General features: G+C 52.3%; 2 protein-coding genes across 5 annotated transcripts in view; both read left to right on the forward strand.

Moving 5' to 3' along the window:
* Positions 1-2668, forward strand: part of GATA4 (GATA binding protein 4) — a 33081-nt gene extending 30413 nt beyond the window's left edge. For 2 of the 3 annotated variants that reach the window (XM_029053440.1, XM_029053441.1), the window contains one exon: positions 723-2668. In XM_029053440.1, the coding sequence (XP_028909273.1) occupies positions 723-902 (180 nt within the window). In that variant the 3' untranslated portion in view covers positions 903-2668. The remainder of the gene's footprint in view (positions 1-722) is intronic. The other variant, XR_003755517.1, reaches the window with a different exon arrangement.
* Positions 2669-8236: 5568 nt separating this feature from the next.
* NEIL2 (nei like DNA glycosylase 2) lies at positions 8237-14218 on the forward strand. 2 transcript variants are annotated; one of them, XM_029053153.1, is made up of 5 exons: positions 8237-8274; positions 9266-9434; positions 10272-10276; positions 12578-12774; positions 13676-14218. In XM_029053153.1, exons 2-5 carry the CDS (start codon positions 9297-9299, stop codon positions 13987-13989), a joined length of 654 nt encoding a protein of 217 aa, XP_028908986.1. In that variant the 5' UTR covers positions 8237-8274; positions 9266-9296; the 3' UTR covers positions 13990-14218. The 2 variants fall into 2 exon arrangements, with proteins under 2 accessions (XP_028908986.1, XP_028908985.1); XM_029053152.2 differs by lacking the exons at positions 8237-8274; positions 9266-9434; positions 10272-10276 and adding an exon at positions 11355-11757.
* Positions 14219-14633: the final 415 nt, after the last annotated feature.

The following is a 14633-nucleotide window of genomic DNA, read 5'->3' on the forward strand; positions in this document are numbered from 1 at the left end:
CTTGTATCTACCCCAGCATTTAAAACAGTGCCTGGCACACAGTAAGCGCTTAACTAATACCATTATTATTATTACTCTGTGAGAGTGCTGTGCTGGGCACCTTTGCAGAGCACTGTAATGGGCACTTACTTTGTGCACAACTATGTAATGGATACCTACAGTGTTCAGAGTGCCCCTACAGTGTGCACAACACTGTATTAGAGAAGCAGCGTGGCTCAGTGTAAAGAGCACGGGCTAGGGAGTCCGAAGTCATGGGTTCAAATCCCAGCTCTGCCGCTTGTCAGCTGTGCGACTTTGGGCAAGTCACTTAACTTCTCTGTCCCTCAATCACCTCGTCTGTAAAATGGGGATGAAGACTATGAGCCCCACGTGGGACCACCTGATCACCTTGTATCCCCCCAGCGCTTAGAATCTTTGCAGGGTGATTGGGGCAGGGGGAGGGGGGTCAGTCAGACAGATAAGACCATCCTGCTCAAGCATCACAATTCCCCACAGCTGTGACCCAGGGGCCCCAGCCCCATCACTTCCCCCACATCTGGGAGCTCTGGCCAGAGCTTCCCCTGTCGAGACCGGCCAAGGACTGGGGGGCCTCCTGCTTCCATCCCCGAGGGCTCCCCCAGGCCTGGATCCCCAAGTTTCCAGGGACAGACTCAGGGATGGGGGAATTTTGGCTCTCAGACAGCACCCTCTCCCCGCTCACCAGATTCCCCTTCTGCTTCCAGGCGTTCTCCGTCAGCACGATGACTGGCCACGGGGCCTCCGTCCACCCGGTGCTCTCAGCCCTGAAACTCTCCCAGCAAGTCTACCCACCCTCCACCAGCCAGCCCTCGCCCGCTGGCAGCAAGCAGGACTCATGGAGTGGCCTGGCTTTCTCAGAAAGTCACGGGGACATCACTGCATAATAGCCGCACGCCAGCTGCCTTCCTACCCCTCTTCCTGAGGTGCTGGGGCCCCTGGACACCCCACCAAGGCCCCACCTGACTCCAGAGACTCCAGCGATGTTGACTGAGTTGTCTCCTTGCCAGCCAACAGAGACCTGCCGCCCATGACGATGATTTCTGCTGGAGGCTTGAGCTTTGGCTAAGGGCACCCTTCTCAGCTCCTCTAATGTCCACCAGAACCATAACCGTGTCTGCCATGACCACCACCCCCGACCCGTTAGCCCTCTCCCGACTGCTTTCGCTCTCCTCAACCCCCACGGACGACTCGCCCTTGCCACCCTGGCCTCTTGCCCCTCAATCTCTGGCTCAGGGTGAGCTGGCCAAAACCTTGCAAGGGGGCTCACCTGCCTGACAGAACCTGCTTCCCTTCTTCCCTTGGGGGAAGAGCGTTCCCTTGGCAACTGCAACTTTGGTCCTCACCCCACCGCCGGCCACCGGGCACACACAGGCGGGCAGACTCAGAGACCACCCTGCTGTCCTGTTCCCCAAAGTCTACCCCCACCCCAGAAGAGATGGTGTGATCCACATCCCTCAGCAATCAATCCAATATTTATTGAGCGCTTACAGAGTACAGAGCACTGCCTAAGCGCTTGGAAGAACAGAACAGAAGTTGGTGGGACCACTGGGAGGTGGTCCCATCTAGCCCTCCCAATTCCAAGGTGCAGGCAATGGGAGTCTCCTGAACCCGACCATGGAGCTGGGGGGGGCATTCACCCTGCTTTTCTCCAGACCCTCCCCTGGGCTCAAACTCCCAGGGAGGTGAGGGATGCCCCAGTGGCGGTGGTCCGAGAGAGGAAAGATTTTTGCGGCGGTCACCCCAGCCCGTCCCCAGTTGCCCCCGGAGCCCTCCCTCTGTCACACAGGCGGCCCACACAGATGCTCCAGGTCCACCCTGGCTACGGAAACAGCAGGGACCGGTGGAAGTTTCCTTTTCTGAACCACTTGACTCCTCCAATAATAATAATTATTATTATAATAGCCTGGATCTATCTATAAAAATATGCGTATATGTGCGCATATATATATATGCATATTATTTTCACATTTCAGCTACCTCATGTTGTCCTTGCTCACTTCTGTGAAGGAGGAAGAGCAGGTAGCTTGACACCATTTTAGAAATGAGGAAGCTGAGTTCCAGAAAGTTGCAGGGATGTTTCCCCGCAGTCACGCAACAGGGCGAGAGCAGATCTGGGAGTATCCCCACTCCCTTCTCCAGGCTGTTCCCCCTAAATCACAGGGCCCTTTTTTGTTTGGTTTGGACTATGTTAATTTCCTTTTTTTTTTTTTTTGTTAAAGTACCCAAAAAGCTATTAAATGTGCCTGGAAGGGAAGCAGACCCATTTAAAGGGCGACTGGCGATGAGAACGTTTTGGAGGAATGATGATGATGGGGGGAACCGAGCGGCCACCTGGCGGCGCTATGCTACCGTGGACCAGGGAACTCCTGCCTGTGGATGGACATTCTGGGTCATTGCCCCCCTCCCCTCCTCAAGCCCCCACTTTCCCCCTGCTCTGTGGGAAGGGACTCTTCTGCTCTCCCCTCTGGCGGGGCTCAGAAGGGGGGACGCTCAGCTCCGGGGTCTCCCTTCCTTCCCCCAACCTGGACCCCGCTGTCCTGAAGCCTCTAGCTGAAAACCAAGAGGGACTGAGCATCAGGCCATGTGCTGGCCAACCCCTTCGCCTTGAGAACTCCCGGAACAATAAAAAACCAAGCTCGTTGCAAAATTTCTTTGACTGCCTGCCCCAAGATGCCGGGGGGAGGGAGGACTCGGGGATATGTACCCACCGGGCAGTGCTTGGCACATAGTAAGCGCTTAACAAATACCATCATTATTATTATCCCTGGCTAGAGATTGGACAGTGGCCATAATAATGAAAAAAGAACAATACTTGTAAGTATTTGCTTATGTGCCAAACACTCTGCTATATGCTGGGGTAATGCAATCAGATTACACATAATGCATAGGGCTCACAGATTAAGGGGGAGGGGAGAGCAGGCATTTTAACCCCATTTTACAGATGAGGAAACTGAGGCTTGGGCGTCCCTTACCCCATTCTCCCTCCTGGGGCTCAGCATGGTCTGACCAATCCATCATTTATATTCACAGAGCACCTACTATGAACTGAGCATTGTTCTGGGAACTTGAGAGAATGTCACAGAATTGGAAAATACAATCCCTGCCCTCAAAGAATTTATACTTTTAATAGGACACAGCTACAAAACTCAGATTAAGAGGGAAAGAGAATGGTAAAACATATAGGTTAAGTAATAAGTGCTTAGATAGAACATCATGCATCAAGAAAAGTGTTTAAGTACTGAAGAGATAGGTAATTGGGAAAGATGACACATGGAGAAATAAGAAATTAAGCCAAGAAGGGTGCCTGGAGGAGGCTTTGCAATAATACTGCTTATTGAGTGCCCACTGCCATAGGCACTTGGGAAGTTCAGAATAAAGAAATGATCTTATCCTTGAGCACAATCAATCATTAGTATTGACTGGGCATCTACTATGCAGAGCACAGTATTTAACAGACCCAATTCCTGACTAACAGTCCTGCAGGGGAAACACTAAAATATATTATAGGTAGGGGTTAACAATAAGAGTTTAAAGATACTTTTGGAGGCCAGAGAATATGCCTACCAATTCACTGTATTGTTCCCTCATCCCTCATCATCCAATCCCATGTGATTAGAACAGTGCCTGGCATACAGTACGCACTCAATAAATATGATTTGTTAAATATCAGATTGGACAAATGCTGGGGTGGAGGGGTTAAGTAACCAAGAGTACCATAAAAAAAGGGTTTGGTGACTTGGAAGTGCTCAAGTGGCAGTTTTTTTAAAATGGTTTTTGTTAAATGCTTACTATGCGCCAGGCACTGTACCAAGTCCTGGAGCAGATATAAGATGATTCAATCATATTTATTGAGTACTTACTGTGTGCAGAGCACCGTACTAAGCGTTTGGGAAGGTACAATATAACAATAAACAGACCCATTCCTTGCCCACAACAAGTTTAACAGTTTAGGAGGGGGAGACAGACCAGTAGAAGTAAATTACAGATATGTACATAAGTGTTGTCAGGTTGGATATAGGCCATGGCCCACAAGGGGCTCACAAACATTCATTCATTCATTCAATAATATTTATTGAGCGCTTACTATGTGCAGAGCACTGTACTAAGCGCTTGGGATGAACAAGTCGGCAACAGATAGAGACAGTCCCTGCCGTTTGACGGGCTTACAGTCTAATCGGGGGAGACGGACAGACGAGAACAATGGCAATAAACTGCGTCAAGGGGAAGAACATCTCGTAAAAACAATGGCAACTAAATAGAATCAAGGCGATGTACAATTCATTAACAAAATAAATAGGGTAACGAAAATATATACAGTTGAGCGGACGAGTACGGTGCTGTGGGGATGGGAAGGGAGAAGTGGAGGAGCAGAGGGAAAAGGGGAAAATGAGGCTTTAGCTGCGGAGAGGTAAAGGGGGGATGGCAGAGGGAGTAGAGGGGGAAGAGGAGCTCAGTCTGGGAACGCCTCTTGGAGGAGGTGATTTTTAAGTAAGGTTTTGAAGAGGGAAAGAGAATCAGTTTGGCGGAGGGGAGGAGGGAGGGCGTTCCAGGACCGCGGGAGGACGTGACCCGGGGGTCGACGGCGGGATGGGCGAGACCGAGGGACGGCGAGGAGGCGGGCGGCGGAGGAGCGGAGCGTGCGGGGTGGGCGGTAGAAAGAGAGAAGGGAGGAGAGGTAGGAAGGGGCAAGGTGATGGAGAGCCTCGAAGCCTAGAGTGAGGAGTTTTTGTTTGGAGCGGAGGTCGATAGGCAACCACCGGAGTTGTTGAAGAAGGGGAGTGACATGCCCAGATCGTTTCTGCAGGAAGATGAGCCGGGCAGCGGAGTGAAGAATAGACCGGAGCGGGGCGAGAGAGGAGGAAGGGAGGTCAGAGAGAAGGCTGACACGGTAGTCTAGCCGGGATATAACGAGAACCCGTAACAGTAAGGTAGCCGTTTGGGTGGAGAGGAAAGGGCGGATCTTGGCGATATTGTAGAGGTGAAACCGGCAGGTCTCGGTAACGGATAGGATGTGTGGGGTGAACGAGAGGGACGAGTCAAGGATGACACCGAGATCGCGGGCCTGCGGGACGGGAAGGATGGTCGTGCCATCCACGGTGACGGAGAAGTCTGGGAGCGGACCGGGCTTGGGAGGGAAGATGAGGAGCTCAGTGCTGCTCATGTTGAGTTTTAGGTGGCGGGCCGACATCCAGGTGGAGACGTCCCGGAGGCGGGAGGAGATGCGAGCCCGAAGGGAGGGGGAGAGGACAGGGGCGGAGATGTAGATCTGCGTGTCATCTGCGTAGAGATGGTAGTCAAAGCCGTGAGAGCGGATGAGTTCACCGAGGGAGTGAGTGTAAATGGAGAACAGAAGAGGGCCAAGAACTGACCCTTGAGGAACTCCAACAGTTAAAGGATGGGAGGGGGAGGAGGCTCCAGCGTAGGAGACCGAGAATGATCGGCCAGAGAGGTAAGAGGAGAACCGGGAGAGGACAGAGTCCGTGAAGCCAAGGTGAGATAAGGTACGGAGGAGGAGGGGATGGTCGACAGTGTCAAAGGCAGCAGAGAGGTCAAGGAGGATCAGAATGGAGTAGGAGCCATTGGATTTGGCAAGAAGGAGGTCATGGGTGACCTTAGAGAGAGTAATCCCCATTTTACAGATGAGGTAATTTGAGGCACAGAGAAGTTAAATGACTTGCCCAAGATCACAAAGAGGTGGAGCTAGGATTAGTACCTAAATCCTGATTCCCAGGCTGACCTAGTAGATTGAACACAGGCCTGGGAGGCAGATGGACCTGAGTTCTAATCCCTGCTCCGCCACTTGTCTGCTGTGTGACCTTGGGCAAGTCGCTTAACTTTTCTGGGCCTCAGTTCCCTCTTCTGCAAAATGGGAAGTAAGACTGTGAGCCCTACGTGGAATAGGGACTGTGTCCAACCTGATTATCTTGCATCTTCTCCAGTGCTTCGAACAGTGACTGGCACTGAGTAAGCGTTAACAAATACCACAATTATTATTTCTAGGCTGCAGCTGGGAAATATATAGAGTGGCAAGGTGATAGATTAATCAGAGGAGGACTCCTGGAGGAGATGCGATTCCAGGAGGGCCTTGGAAATTAGGGAAAGGGGTGGTCTGCGGGATGTGAAGGGGGGGAGCATGAGGCAAGAGGTCAGGGATGAGGGCAAGGGATGGCTAGAAGGTCGCCTTGGGAGGGATGAAAAGACAGAGAGCAGGGGAAGGGCAGATAGGAAAGGTGTGGCTCCATGGTGGAGGGCCTGGAAGCTTGATTATAAACAATATCTGTTTGAGGCAGACACCCAGAGAGCCGGGGTGGGTTCTGAGGAGAGGAGAGATGTGGAGATGGGCTTCAGGAAGACGAACGGGGCAGCAGCAGTGTGGAGTCTATATCAGAGAGGGAGAGGGTGGAGGCAGGGAGACCAGCAAAGCTGCCTAGTCTGTAAACCTCTAGAGACCTTTCTTTTTGCTATTAATGGTATTTGTTAAGCACTTAGTGTGCCAGGAACTGTACTAAGAACTGGGCTAGATATAAAATAATCAGCTTGAACACAGTCCATAATCCCACGTGGAGCTCATAGTCTTAATCCCCATTTTACAGATGAGGTAACCGAGGCCCATAGAAGGTAAGTGACTTGCCCAAAGTCACATAGCAGGCAAATGGCAGAGCCAGCTTTAAACCCAGTTCCTTTTAGCTCCCAAACCTCTAGACTGTAAGCTTCTTTTGGGCAGAGAACATGTCTGCCAACTCGTTATATTGTACTCTCCCGAGAGCTTAGTACAGTGAACTGCTCACAATAAGAGCTCAGTAAATATGATTGATGAGGCTGACGCAGCTGGGGCAAGGCAAGAGCTCAGATTAGAGGTGGAAATTTGGGTGAAGACAATGGGGTGGAACCGGGAGATGTCTGGCAGGATGTGGAAATAGACTGGATGTGAGAGTTGAAAGGGGTGGGATTTGGGTCAGGGGGGGGAATGGTGGGAGCAAGGCGTTGGAGGGAGGGTGAGAAATCAGCATGGGTTAGTGGATAGAGTCAGAAGGTCATGGGTTCCAATTCTGATTCTTGTCATTTGTCTGCTGTGTGACTTTAGGCAAGTCACTTCACTGCTCTGTGCCTCAGTTACCTCATCTGTAAAATGCAGATTGAGACTGTGAGCGCCAAGTGGGATAGGGACTGTGTTCAGCCCTATTTGCATATATAGAACCCAGTACTCAATACAGTGCCTGGCACAATAGTAAACACTTAAATGTCAAAAATGATTACCCTAGCTGATTCATTCATATTTATTGAGGGCTTACCATGTGCAGAGCACTGTACTAAGCACTTGGGAGAGTACAATATAGCAATAAACACATTCCCTGCCCATAATGAGCTTACACTCTAAAGGGTCAACAAGAGCAACAAAACAGGGAACTGATTTTCACACAAAAATATGTGATGCACAGTACACAGCTGATGAGAGCTAATGTTGGCTTAGTGGAAAGAGGATGGAGTTGGGAGTCAGAGGATGTGCATTCTAATCCCACCTCTGCCACTTATCCGCTGTGTGACCTTGGGCTAGTCACTTAACTTCTCTGTGCCTCAATTATCTCATCTGTAAAATGGGGATTGAGACTGTGAACCCCAAGTGGGACAACTTGATCACCCTGCATCCCCCGGCGGTTAGAACAGTGCTTGGCACATAGTAAGCGCTTAAGAAATTAAAAAAAAAACCCCTGATTACCTTGTATCTCCTCCAACGCTTAGAACAGAGTTTGGGACACAGTAAGCGCTTAAATATCATTATTATTATTATGTGATAGAAAGGTCGATTTGGAGGCCCCTGAGGAGGGGGTGAGATCGAGTCCCTCAAACTGGGCTCTTGCTGGGTCCCCTCACCACCCTCCTCTCCCTCCCCCAGGCTCTCAATCGGCCCCTCCTCGAGGCCTTGCCCAATGGCTTGCAACATTCCCTCCTGGGTCACCCGGGAGCAGGGGGTGCTTCCTGAGAAGACACAGGTGTGGGGTGACCTGAAGCCACTCAGTCGAATTTATTAAGCATTTACTGTGTGCACAGCACTGCATTATGCGCTTGGGAGAGTACAGTATAACAGTATAACTGACACATTCCCTGCCCCAAACGAGTTTACAGTCTAGAGACTTGGCAATCTAGAGTCTTTAAGGGTCACAGGTGTGCCCAAGCTATTGAACAATAAAGTCGACCCCTCTCCCCACCCCTTGAGCAGTTTACACCGAAGCTGGAGGAAGGCAAGACGACAGAGGAGTAAGTTATTGACCTAATGTGCTTCAATCACCTCATCTGTTAAATGGGGATTAAATTTATGAGCTTCAGGTGGGATAAACCTGCCTAATTTAGTACAGTAACTGGCACATAGTAAGTGCTTAACAAATGCAATAATAATAATGATGAGGAGGAGGACCAGGCCTGATGCCTCTGCCCAACTGAGGCAGACAGGGTTAGGGAAACTGCAGCGAGTGGGATCTGGGTTAGCCACAAGGAAGAACTTCCTGATGTGTTGTTGAAACACTAAATTTGGTAAATCGTCCAATAGAGTGTTGGGTACTGCTCTGCCCCAAGGCAGGGCAGGATGGAAGGTTGAAGGATGCCCCCGGGGTGGGAGAGGGGATGGCCTAGGTTTGAAATTATCTGCTTGAAAACGGGGTGGGGACTTAAACTCTGTCTTTAGGCTTTGCTTAGCCCCGGGGCACCCTGCCCCTCCAAGGCCAACGGGAGGTTTGGAAGCTGCATAATTTAGTGGAAAGGCCTGGGTGTCAGAGGACCTGGGTTCTAATCCTGCCTTTGCCACTTACCTGCTCTGTGACCTTGGGAAAGTCACAACTTGTCGGTGCCTCGGTGACCTCATCTGTAAAATGGGGATGAAGACTGTGAGCCTCACGTGGGACAACCTGATTACCCTGTATGTACCCCAGCGCTTAGAACAGTGCTCGGCCCTTATGAAGCGCTTAACAAATACCCACATTATTATTATTACACATACACGGGACCACTGCTCGGCTCCAGGCGGGCCTCTGCCAACCACCCCGTGCGGTAGGAAGCTCTGATTTAGCCCCGGGGGGGGTGAGGGCATCTTGCAAACAAACTCGTTGTTTCAACTGCCTGAAAGGGGTGGAAAGTCCCCGCCGGCCTGGCGCTGGTTCGTGACCTACCAAGGTCAAAGGTAGCGTGTGGTGTCCTGCCCTGGCCCAGCCCCCGTTAATGTCCGGTGGGCGTCCCTCGGTGTCTCGCTGGACAGCTCGGGCCGTCGGACAGTAGCCGCTTCCAGGATGCCAGAAGGACCCAGCCTGAGGCAGTTCCACGCGCGGGTCTCTCCCTTCGTGGGGCACACGGTGGTCCGGGCCGGAGGCAGCAGCCGCAAGCTCCCCCCGGCTCTCTTGCAGGCTCGGAAGCTGCAGGCCGCCCAGGTAAATTGAGCCCCAACCCTTCGGGCCGCCCAGGTGAGCTGGGTCCTGTCCTTTGGACTGCCCAGGTAAACTAAATCCCGCCCCTGGGGCCGCCCAGGTGAGCTAGGCCCCACCCCCTCGGGCCACCCAGGTGAGCTGGCCCCCACCTCTTTAGGCTTTCCAGGAAAAATCCACTCCACCCCTACCTAGGAACCCTCCCCCGACGGCCCAGGTGAACCTCCCCTCCCTCTCCCACCAGTTTTCTCCTCTAAAATGGATCAATAGCTGAGCTGGCCCCCACCTCTTTAGGCTTTCCAGGAAAAATCCACCCCACCCCTACCTAGGAACACTCCCCCGACGGCCCAGGTGAACCTCCCCTCCCTCTCCCACCAGTTTTCTCCTCTAAAATGGATCAATACCTTTCATTCAATAGTATTTATTGAGCGCTTACTATGTGCAGAGCACTGTACTAAGCGCTTGGGATGAACAAGTCGGCAACAGATAGAGACCTGAGCTGGCCCCCACCTCTTTAGGCTTTCCAGGAAAAATCCACCCCACCCCATCTAGGAACACTTCCCCGACGGCCCAGTGAACCTCCCCTCCCACCAGTTTTCTCTTCTAAAATGGAGGATCAATACCTGTTTTCCTGGTAGCCCTTCAAGGACAGGAAGTGTGTCTCACCTGAATTGTACTTTCCAAGCGCTTAGTACAGTGCTCGGCACACAGTAAGCACTGGGTAAATACGATTGAAATGAATGAATCTAATGATAATAATAATTATGGTATTTGTTAAGGGCTAGGTACAAGGTTATCAGGTTATCCCTCGCGGGGCTCACAGTCTTAATCCCCCTTTTACAGTTAAGGTAACCGAGGCACAGAGAAGTGAAGTGACTTGCCCAAGCTCACACAGCAGACAAGTGCAGAGCAGGGATTAGAACCCATGACCTCTGACTCTCAAACCCGTGCTCTTGCCACTTGGCCGTACTGCTGCTTGTAGGTCATGCTGCTGATTTTACCCCAGTGTTTGCATAAAGCTGGACACATAGCACAAAACTAATTCCATCTTTATTATTATTAGAAGCAGCAGTGGCATCATCACTTCACTTCTCTGTGCTTCAGTTACTTCATCTGTAAAATGGGGATTAAGACTGTGAGCTCCACGTGAGATAGGGACTGTGACTGACCTGATTTACTTGTATTTACCCCAGCAGCACATTATTACTAAGTAAATGCTTTACAAATTCCACAATTATTATTATTATAATCCCTGCCAGCAAGGAGCTCCCAGTCGAAGTTGCGCAGAGTACTGTACTGGGAACTTGGGAGAGGACCAAGTTGGCTGCTACGATCCTGGCCCTCGGGGAGTTTACAGGTTGCTGTGTGCAGAACACTGTACTAAGTGCTTGGGAGAGGACAATACAAGTGAATTAGTAGATGTGAGCCCAGCACACAAGGAACTTCCTCTCTAAAGCGGAGTCTGAGATGTGGTCATTTACAGATGGGAGGAATGGGCTGTGGCAAAGGAGGGTGGAAGTCTATCGAGGCCGAGATGTGGTCGTAAACCCACCTTTTCCTCAGTTCCCCCTCCCTTCCCCATCACCCCAATTCACTCCCTTTGCTCTACCCCAACTCCCCGCCCCACAGCACTTGTGCATATATATACCTATCTGAATTTATATTAATTCCTGTTTACTTGTTTTGATGTGTATATATCTATAGTTCTATATTGATGCTATTGTTGCCTGTTTACTTGTTTACTTGTAAGCCCGTTGTGGGCAGGGATTGTGTCTGTTCTTTTGCTGAATTGTACTTTCCAAGCGCTGAGTACAGTGCTCTGCACACGGTAAGCGCTCAATACATACGATTGAATGAATGATTGACTGGAGCCATCTCTGGGGATGCTGGACACCGGTTCTCTCTTCCTCTCCTAGGTCCATGGAAAGAACCTGTTCCTGGAGTTCGGCCCAAGGCAGAGGGCCGGACCTCCTGCAGTTGGCCTCTGCCCAGAGCCTCGTGGGGAGGGGGCCGGCTGCTTGCAGCGGGATGCCAGCCTGGAACCGGGCCGGCCCCTGGGAGAGAAGGGGGTGGAATCCCCCGACACCTCCCTGACTCCAGGCATGGCCCAACCCCAGTCCCTGGAGGGTGGCGAGGCCCCAGGAGCCGAGGTGCCGATGGCAGAGGCGGGCGGAGACGGCGAGACCTCGGGAGGAGGGGTGTCAGGGGCGGAGGATGGCCAGAAGTGGCTCCGTTTCCATTTTTGGCTCTTTGGCAGCGTCCGGGCCAATGAGTTCTCCAGAGCCCAGGGCCCCAACAAGAGAGGTGACTGGAAGGACCCAGTGCCCAGGTAGGATCAGGGTGGTTGGCGGGGGGATGTGTGTGTGGTGTGTATGTCTGTGTGTCTCTGGCAGGGCGAGCAGCCTGGTTCCATGACCCCAGCGGGGAGCAACAATCTGCCCGTTCTAAGCCTGGAGCCACTGCTGCTGTGCTGAGTCTCCGGAAATGTGGCCTTTGCCTCCAGACCCAAGAGATCTGGGAACTGTTCCACAACTGTGGAGAGGGCCTGGGGAAGGGCCAGCTCTCCAAAGACCACCCTCCATCATCAGTCCAGTCACAAGGACATGGAGGATTGGAGGCTGCCTCGGCTTCCCCCTGCACCTCTGGCTGTAGAAGGATTGATTGATTGACTGGGTAGGCCGGAGAAGAGCTGAGGGCCTGGGGAGGGAGAAGGGACGTCAGTGGGGGCTGACTTGGCATGCAACTCTCCTGATTTGGGGGGTGGGGGAAGAGGCCTCGGCTGAAGGCGGAGCTGGTGACAGGATTTATTCAGCGCTTACTCTGGGTCCACCACTCTGTTAGACACAGCTTGACCGGGCCAGATCCACCCCTTGTCCTGCACTCAGCTCTCAGTCTGAGTAGGATGGGTTAGGGGGGAGGGATCTCTGCCCATTTCACAGATGGGGAGCCTGAGGCCCCCAGTGGTGAAGTGACTTTATGGGACCAGACCCCTTGACATCCCAGCAGGGGGACAAGACCACCGGTCCCCACCAAGTCTGGAGGGGCTGCCCCCGGGGCAACAGCACTGGGCATGGCCCCATCCAGCCATGAGGGCTCCATCGCCTTGGCAAAGTCTCGTGCTCTCCCTTCCATTTCCCTCCACCCCCCAGGCTGGTCCTGCACTTTGCCCACGGGGGCTTCCTGGTCTTCTACAACTGTTGCATGGTGTGGGCAGCCCATCCCTGGGCCGGGCCCTCCACGGACATCCTGTCCAGAGGCTTTCATCGCGGCCGAGCCCTGGAGGCCTTGAGGCAGGACAAGCCCGTCGGCTTCACTCTCCTGGACCAGAGACACTTCGCTGGGCTGGGTAAGCGTTAGGCAGGTGCCAGGGGACTGCCGGGGTTGGACTGAGAGATGGGAAGTAGAAGCGGGCACCTCTCTTGGTGGTTCTTATTATTATGAGAATTGCTATTAACAATAATATTAATGACTGTAACATCAGCAGCAGCACTGCCTAGTGGCAAGAGCAAGGGCTTGGGATTCAGAGGTCGTGGGTTCTAATCATGGGTTCTAATCCTGGCTCCGCCACTTGTCTGCTGTGTGACCTTGAGCAAGACACTTAATTTCTCAGTGTCTCAGTTACCTCATCTGTAAAATGGGGATTAAGATTGTGAGCCCTATGTGGGACAGGGACTGTGTCCAACCTGATTACATCACGTCTACCCCAGTGCTTAGAACAGTGCTTAGTACCTAGTAAGTGCTTAACAAATACAAGAATAATGATAATTATTAACACATATGACTATTATTATGTGCCAAATATTCTGGTAGAGACACAAAATAATCAGGCCAGACACAGACCCTGTCCCACAAGGGGCTCACAGTCTAAGGGGGAGGGAGAACAGGGATTGAATCTCCATTTTACAGGAGAGGAAACTGAGGTCCAGAGAAGTTAAATGACTTGCCCAAGCTCACACAGGAGACATGGGACGAAACTGGGATTAGAACCTGGGTGTTCTGACTCCCAGGCCGGTGCTCACTAAGCTCTGCTGCCCTCATTGTGGACGCAGGGACAATGAATAGATTTACCCTTCCCCTCCCGACCCTCCCCAGTTTGCCAGATCAGTAATTAGGTGGTAATCCAAGACGGCCTCCTGGAGGAGGTGTCTCTGGCGGAGGGGGAGGGGCCCAGTTGGGCCAAGCCAAAAAACGCCAGAGTTTCCACAAGTGGAGGCATTTCCCCACCCCGTGGCCTCTCTGTGTTCCAGGAAACATCATCAAGAACGAAGTTCTGTACCTCGCCGGGATCCATCCGCTCTCTCCAGGCTCGGCCCTGTCCCCGTCGAGCCTGGAGACCCTGCTGGACCTGGTCCTGCAGTTCGGGGGGGAGTGGCTGCAGGCCAAGCAGCAGGGGAAGCGGCAGCCCTATCGCATCTACCGGAGGAGATGCTGTCCGGAGGGGCACCCGGTGACCAAGCAGAGCCTCGGCCCGCCGGGCAGACTGCGGAGACTCACCTGGTGGTGTCCCCTGTGCCAGCCGCTCCTCTCCCGGGCATCTCCTGAGCCCAACCGTCTCCTGTGATGATGTGGGCCGCCGGGCTGGTTGGAGCCGGGAGGGCTCAAAGTTTACTTCTGGTTTTGTTGGGTGGGTTAGTCCTGAGGGGTGTGGGTGGCGGGGCAGGGAGACTTCCATCCCACACAGGGGGTGGTGAGGGGTGAAGGAGGGAGAGAGCGGCCCCCTCCTACGGGGCAGGAGGAGGCCAACCGAAATATAATGGTTGAAAATAAAAACACGAATGGTGAAGAGAAAATAATTCTTGTGGTATTTATGAAGCGAAAACTATATGCTAAGTACTGGGGTGGATACAATCAATCAATCGTATTTATGGAGCGCTTACTGTGTGCAAACAGACACATTCCTGCCCACAACGAGCTAACAGAATAGAGGGAGAGACAGACATTAGCATAAATAAATAGATATAATAAATTACAGATATGCACATATGTGCTGCGGGGATGGGAGGGAGGATGGATGAAGGAGCAAGTAAAAGCTCCAAACTGGGCTTACTCCTCCTTTCCCTTGCTGCCCTCTCAGCACCGTCAGGGAGCTGGAAACTCTATGCTCTTCTCTGGGACCGTTGATTGAGCGCTCACTGTGTGCAAAACATTGTACTAAACACTTGGGAAAGTACAGTCCAATGGAGTTGGTGGAACCGATCCCTGCCC

The sequence above is a fragment of the Ornithorhynchus anatinus genome, chromosome X2 (assembly GCF_004115215.2).
Source record: "Ornithorhynchus anatinus isolate Pmale09 chromosome X2, mOrnAna1.pri.v4, whole genome shotgun sequence".
NCBI lineage: Eukaryota > Metazoa > Chordata > Mammalia > Monotremata > Ornithorhynchidae > Ornithorhynchus > Ornithorhynchus anatinus.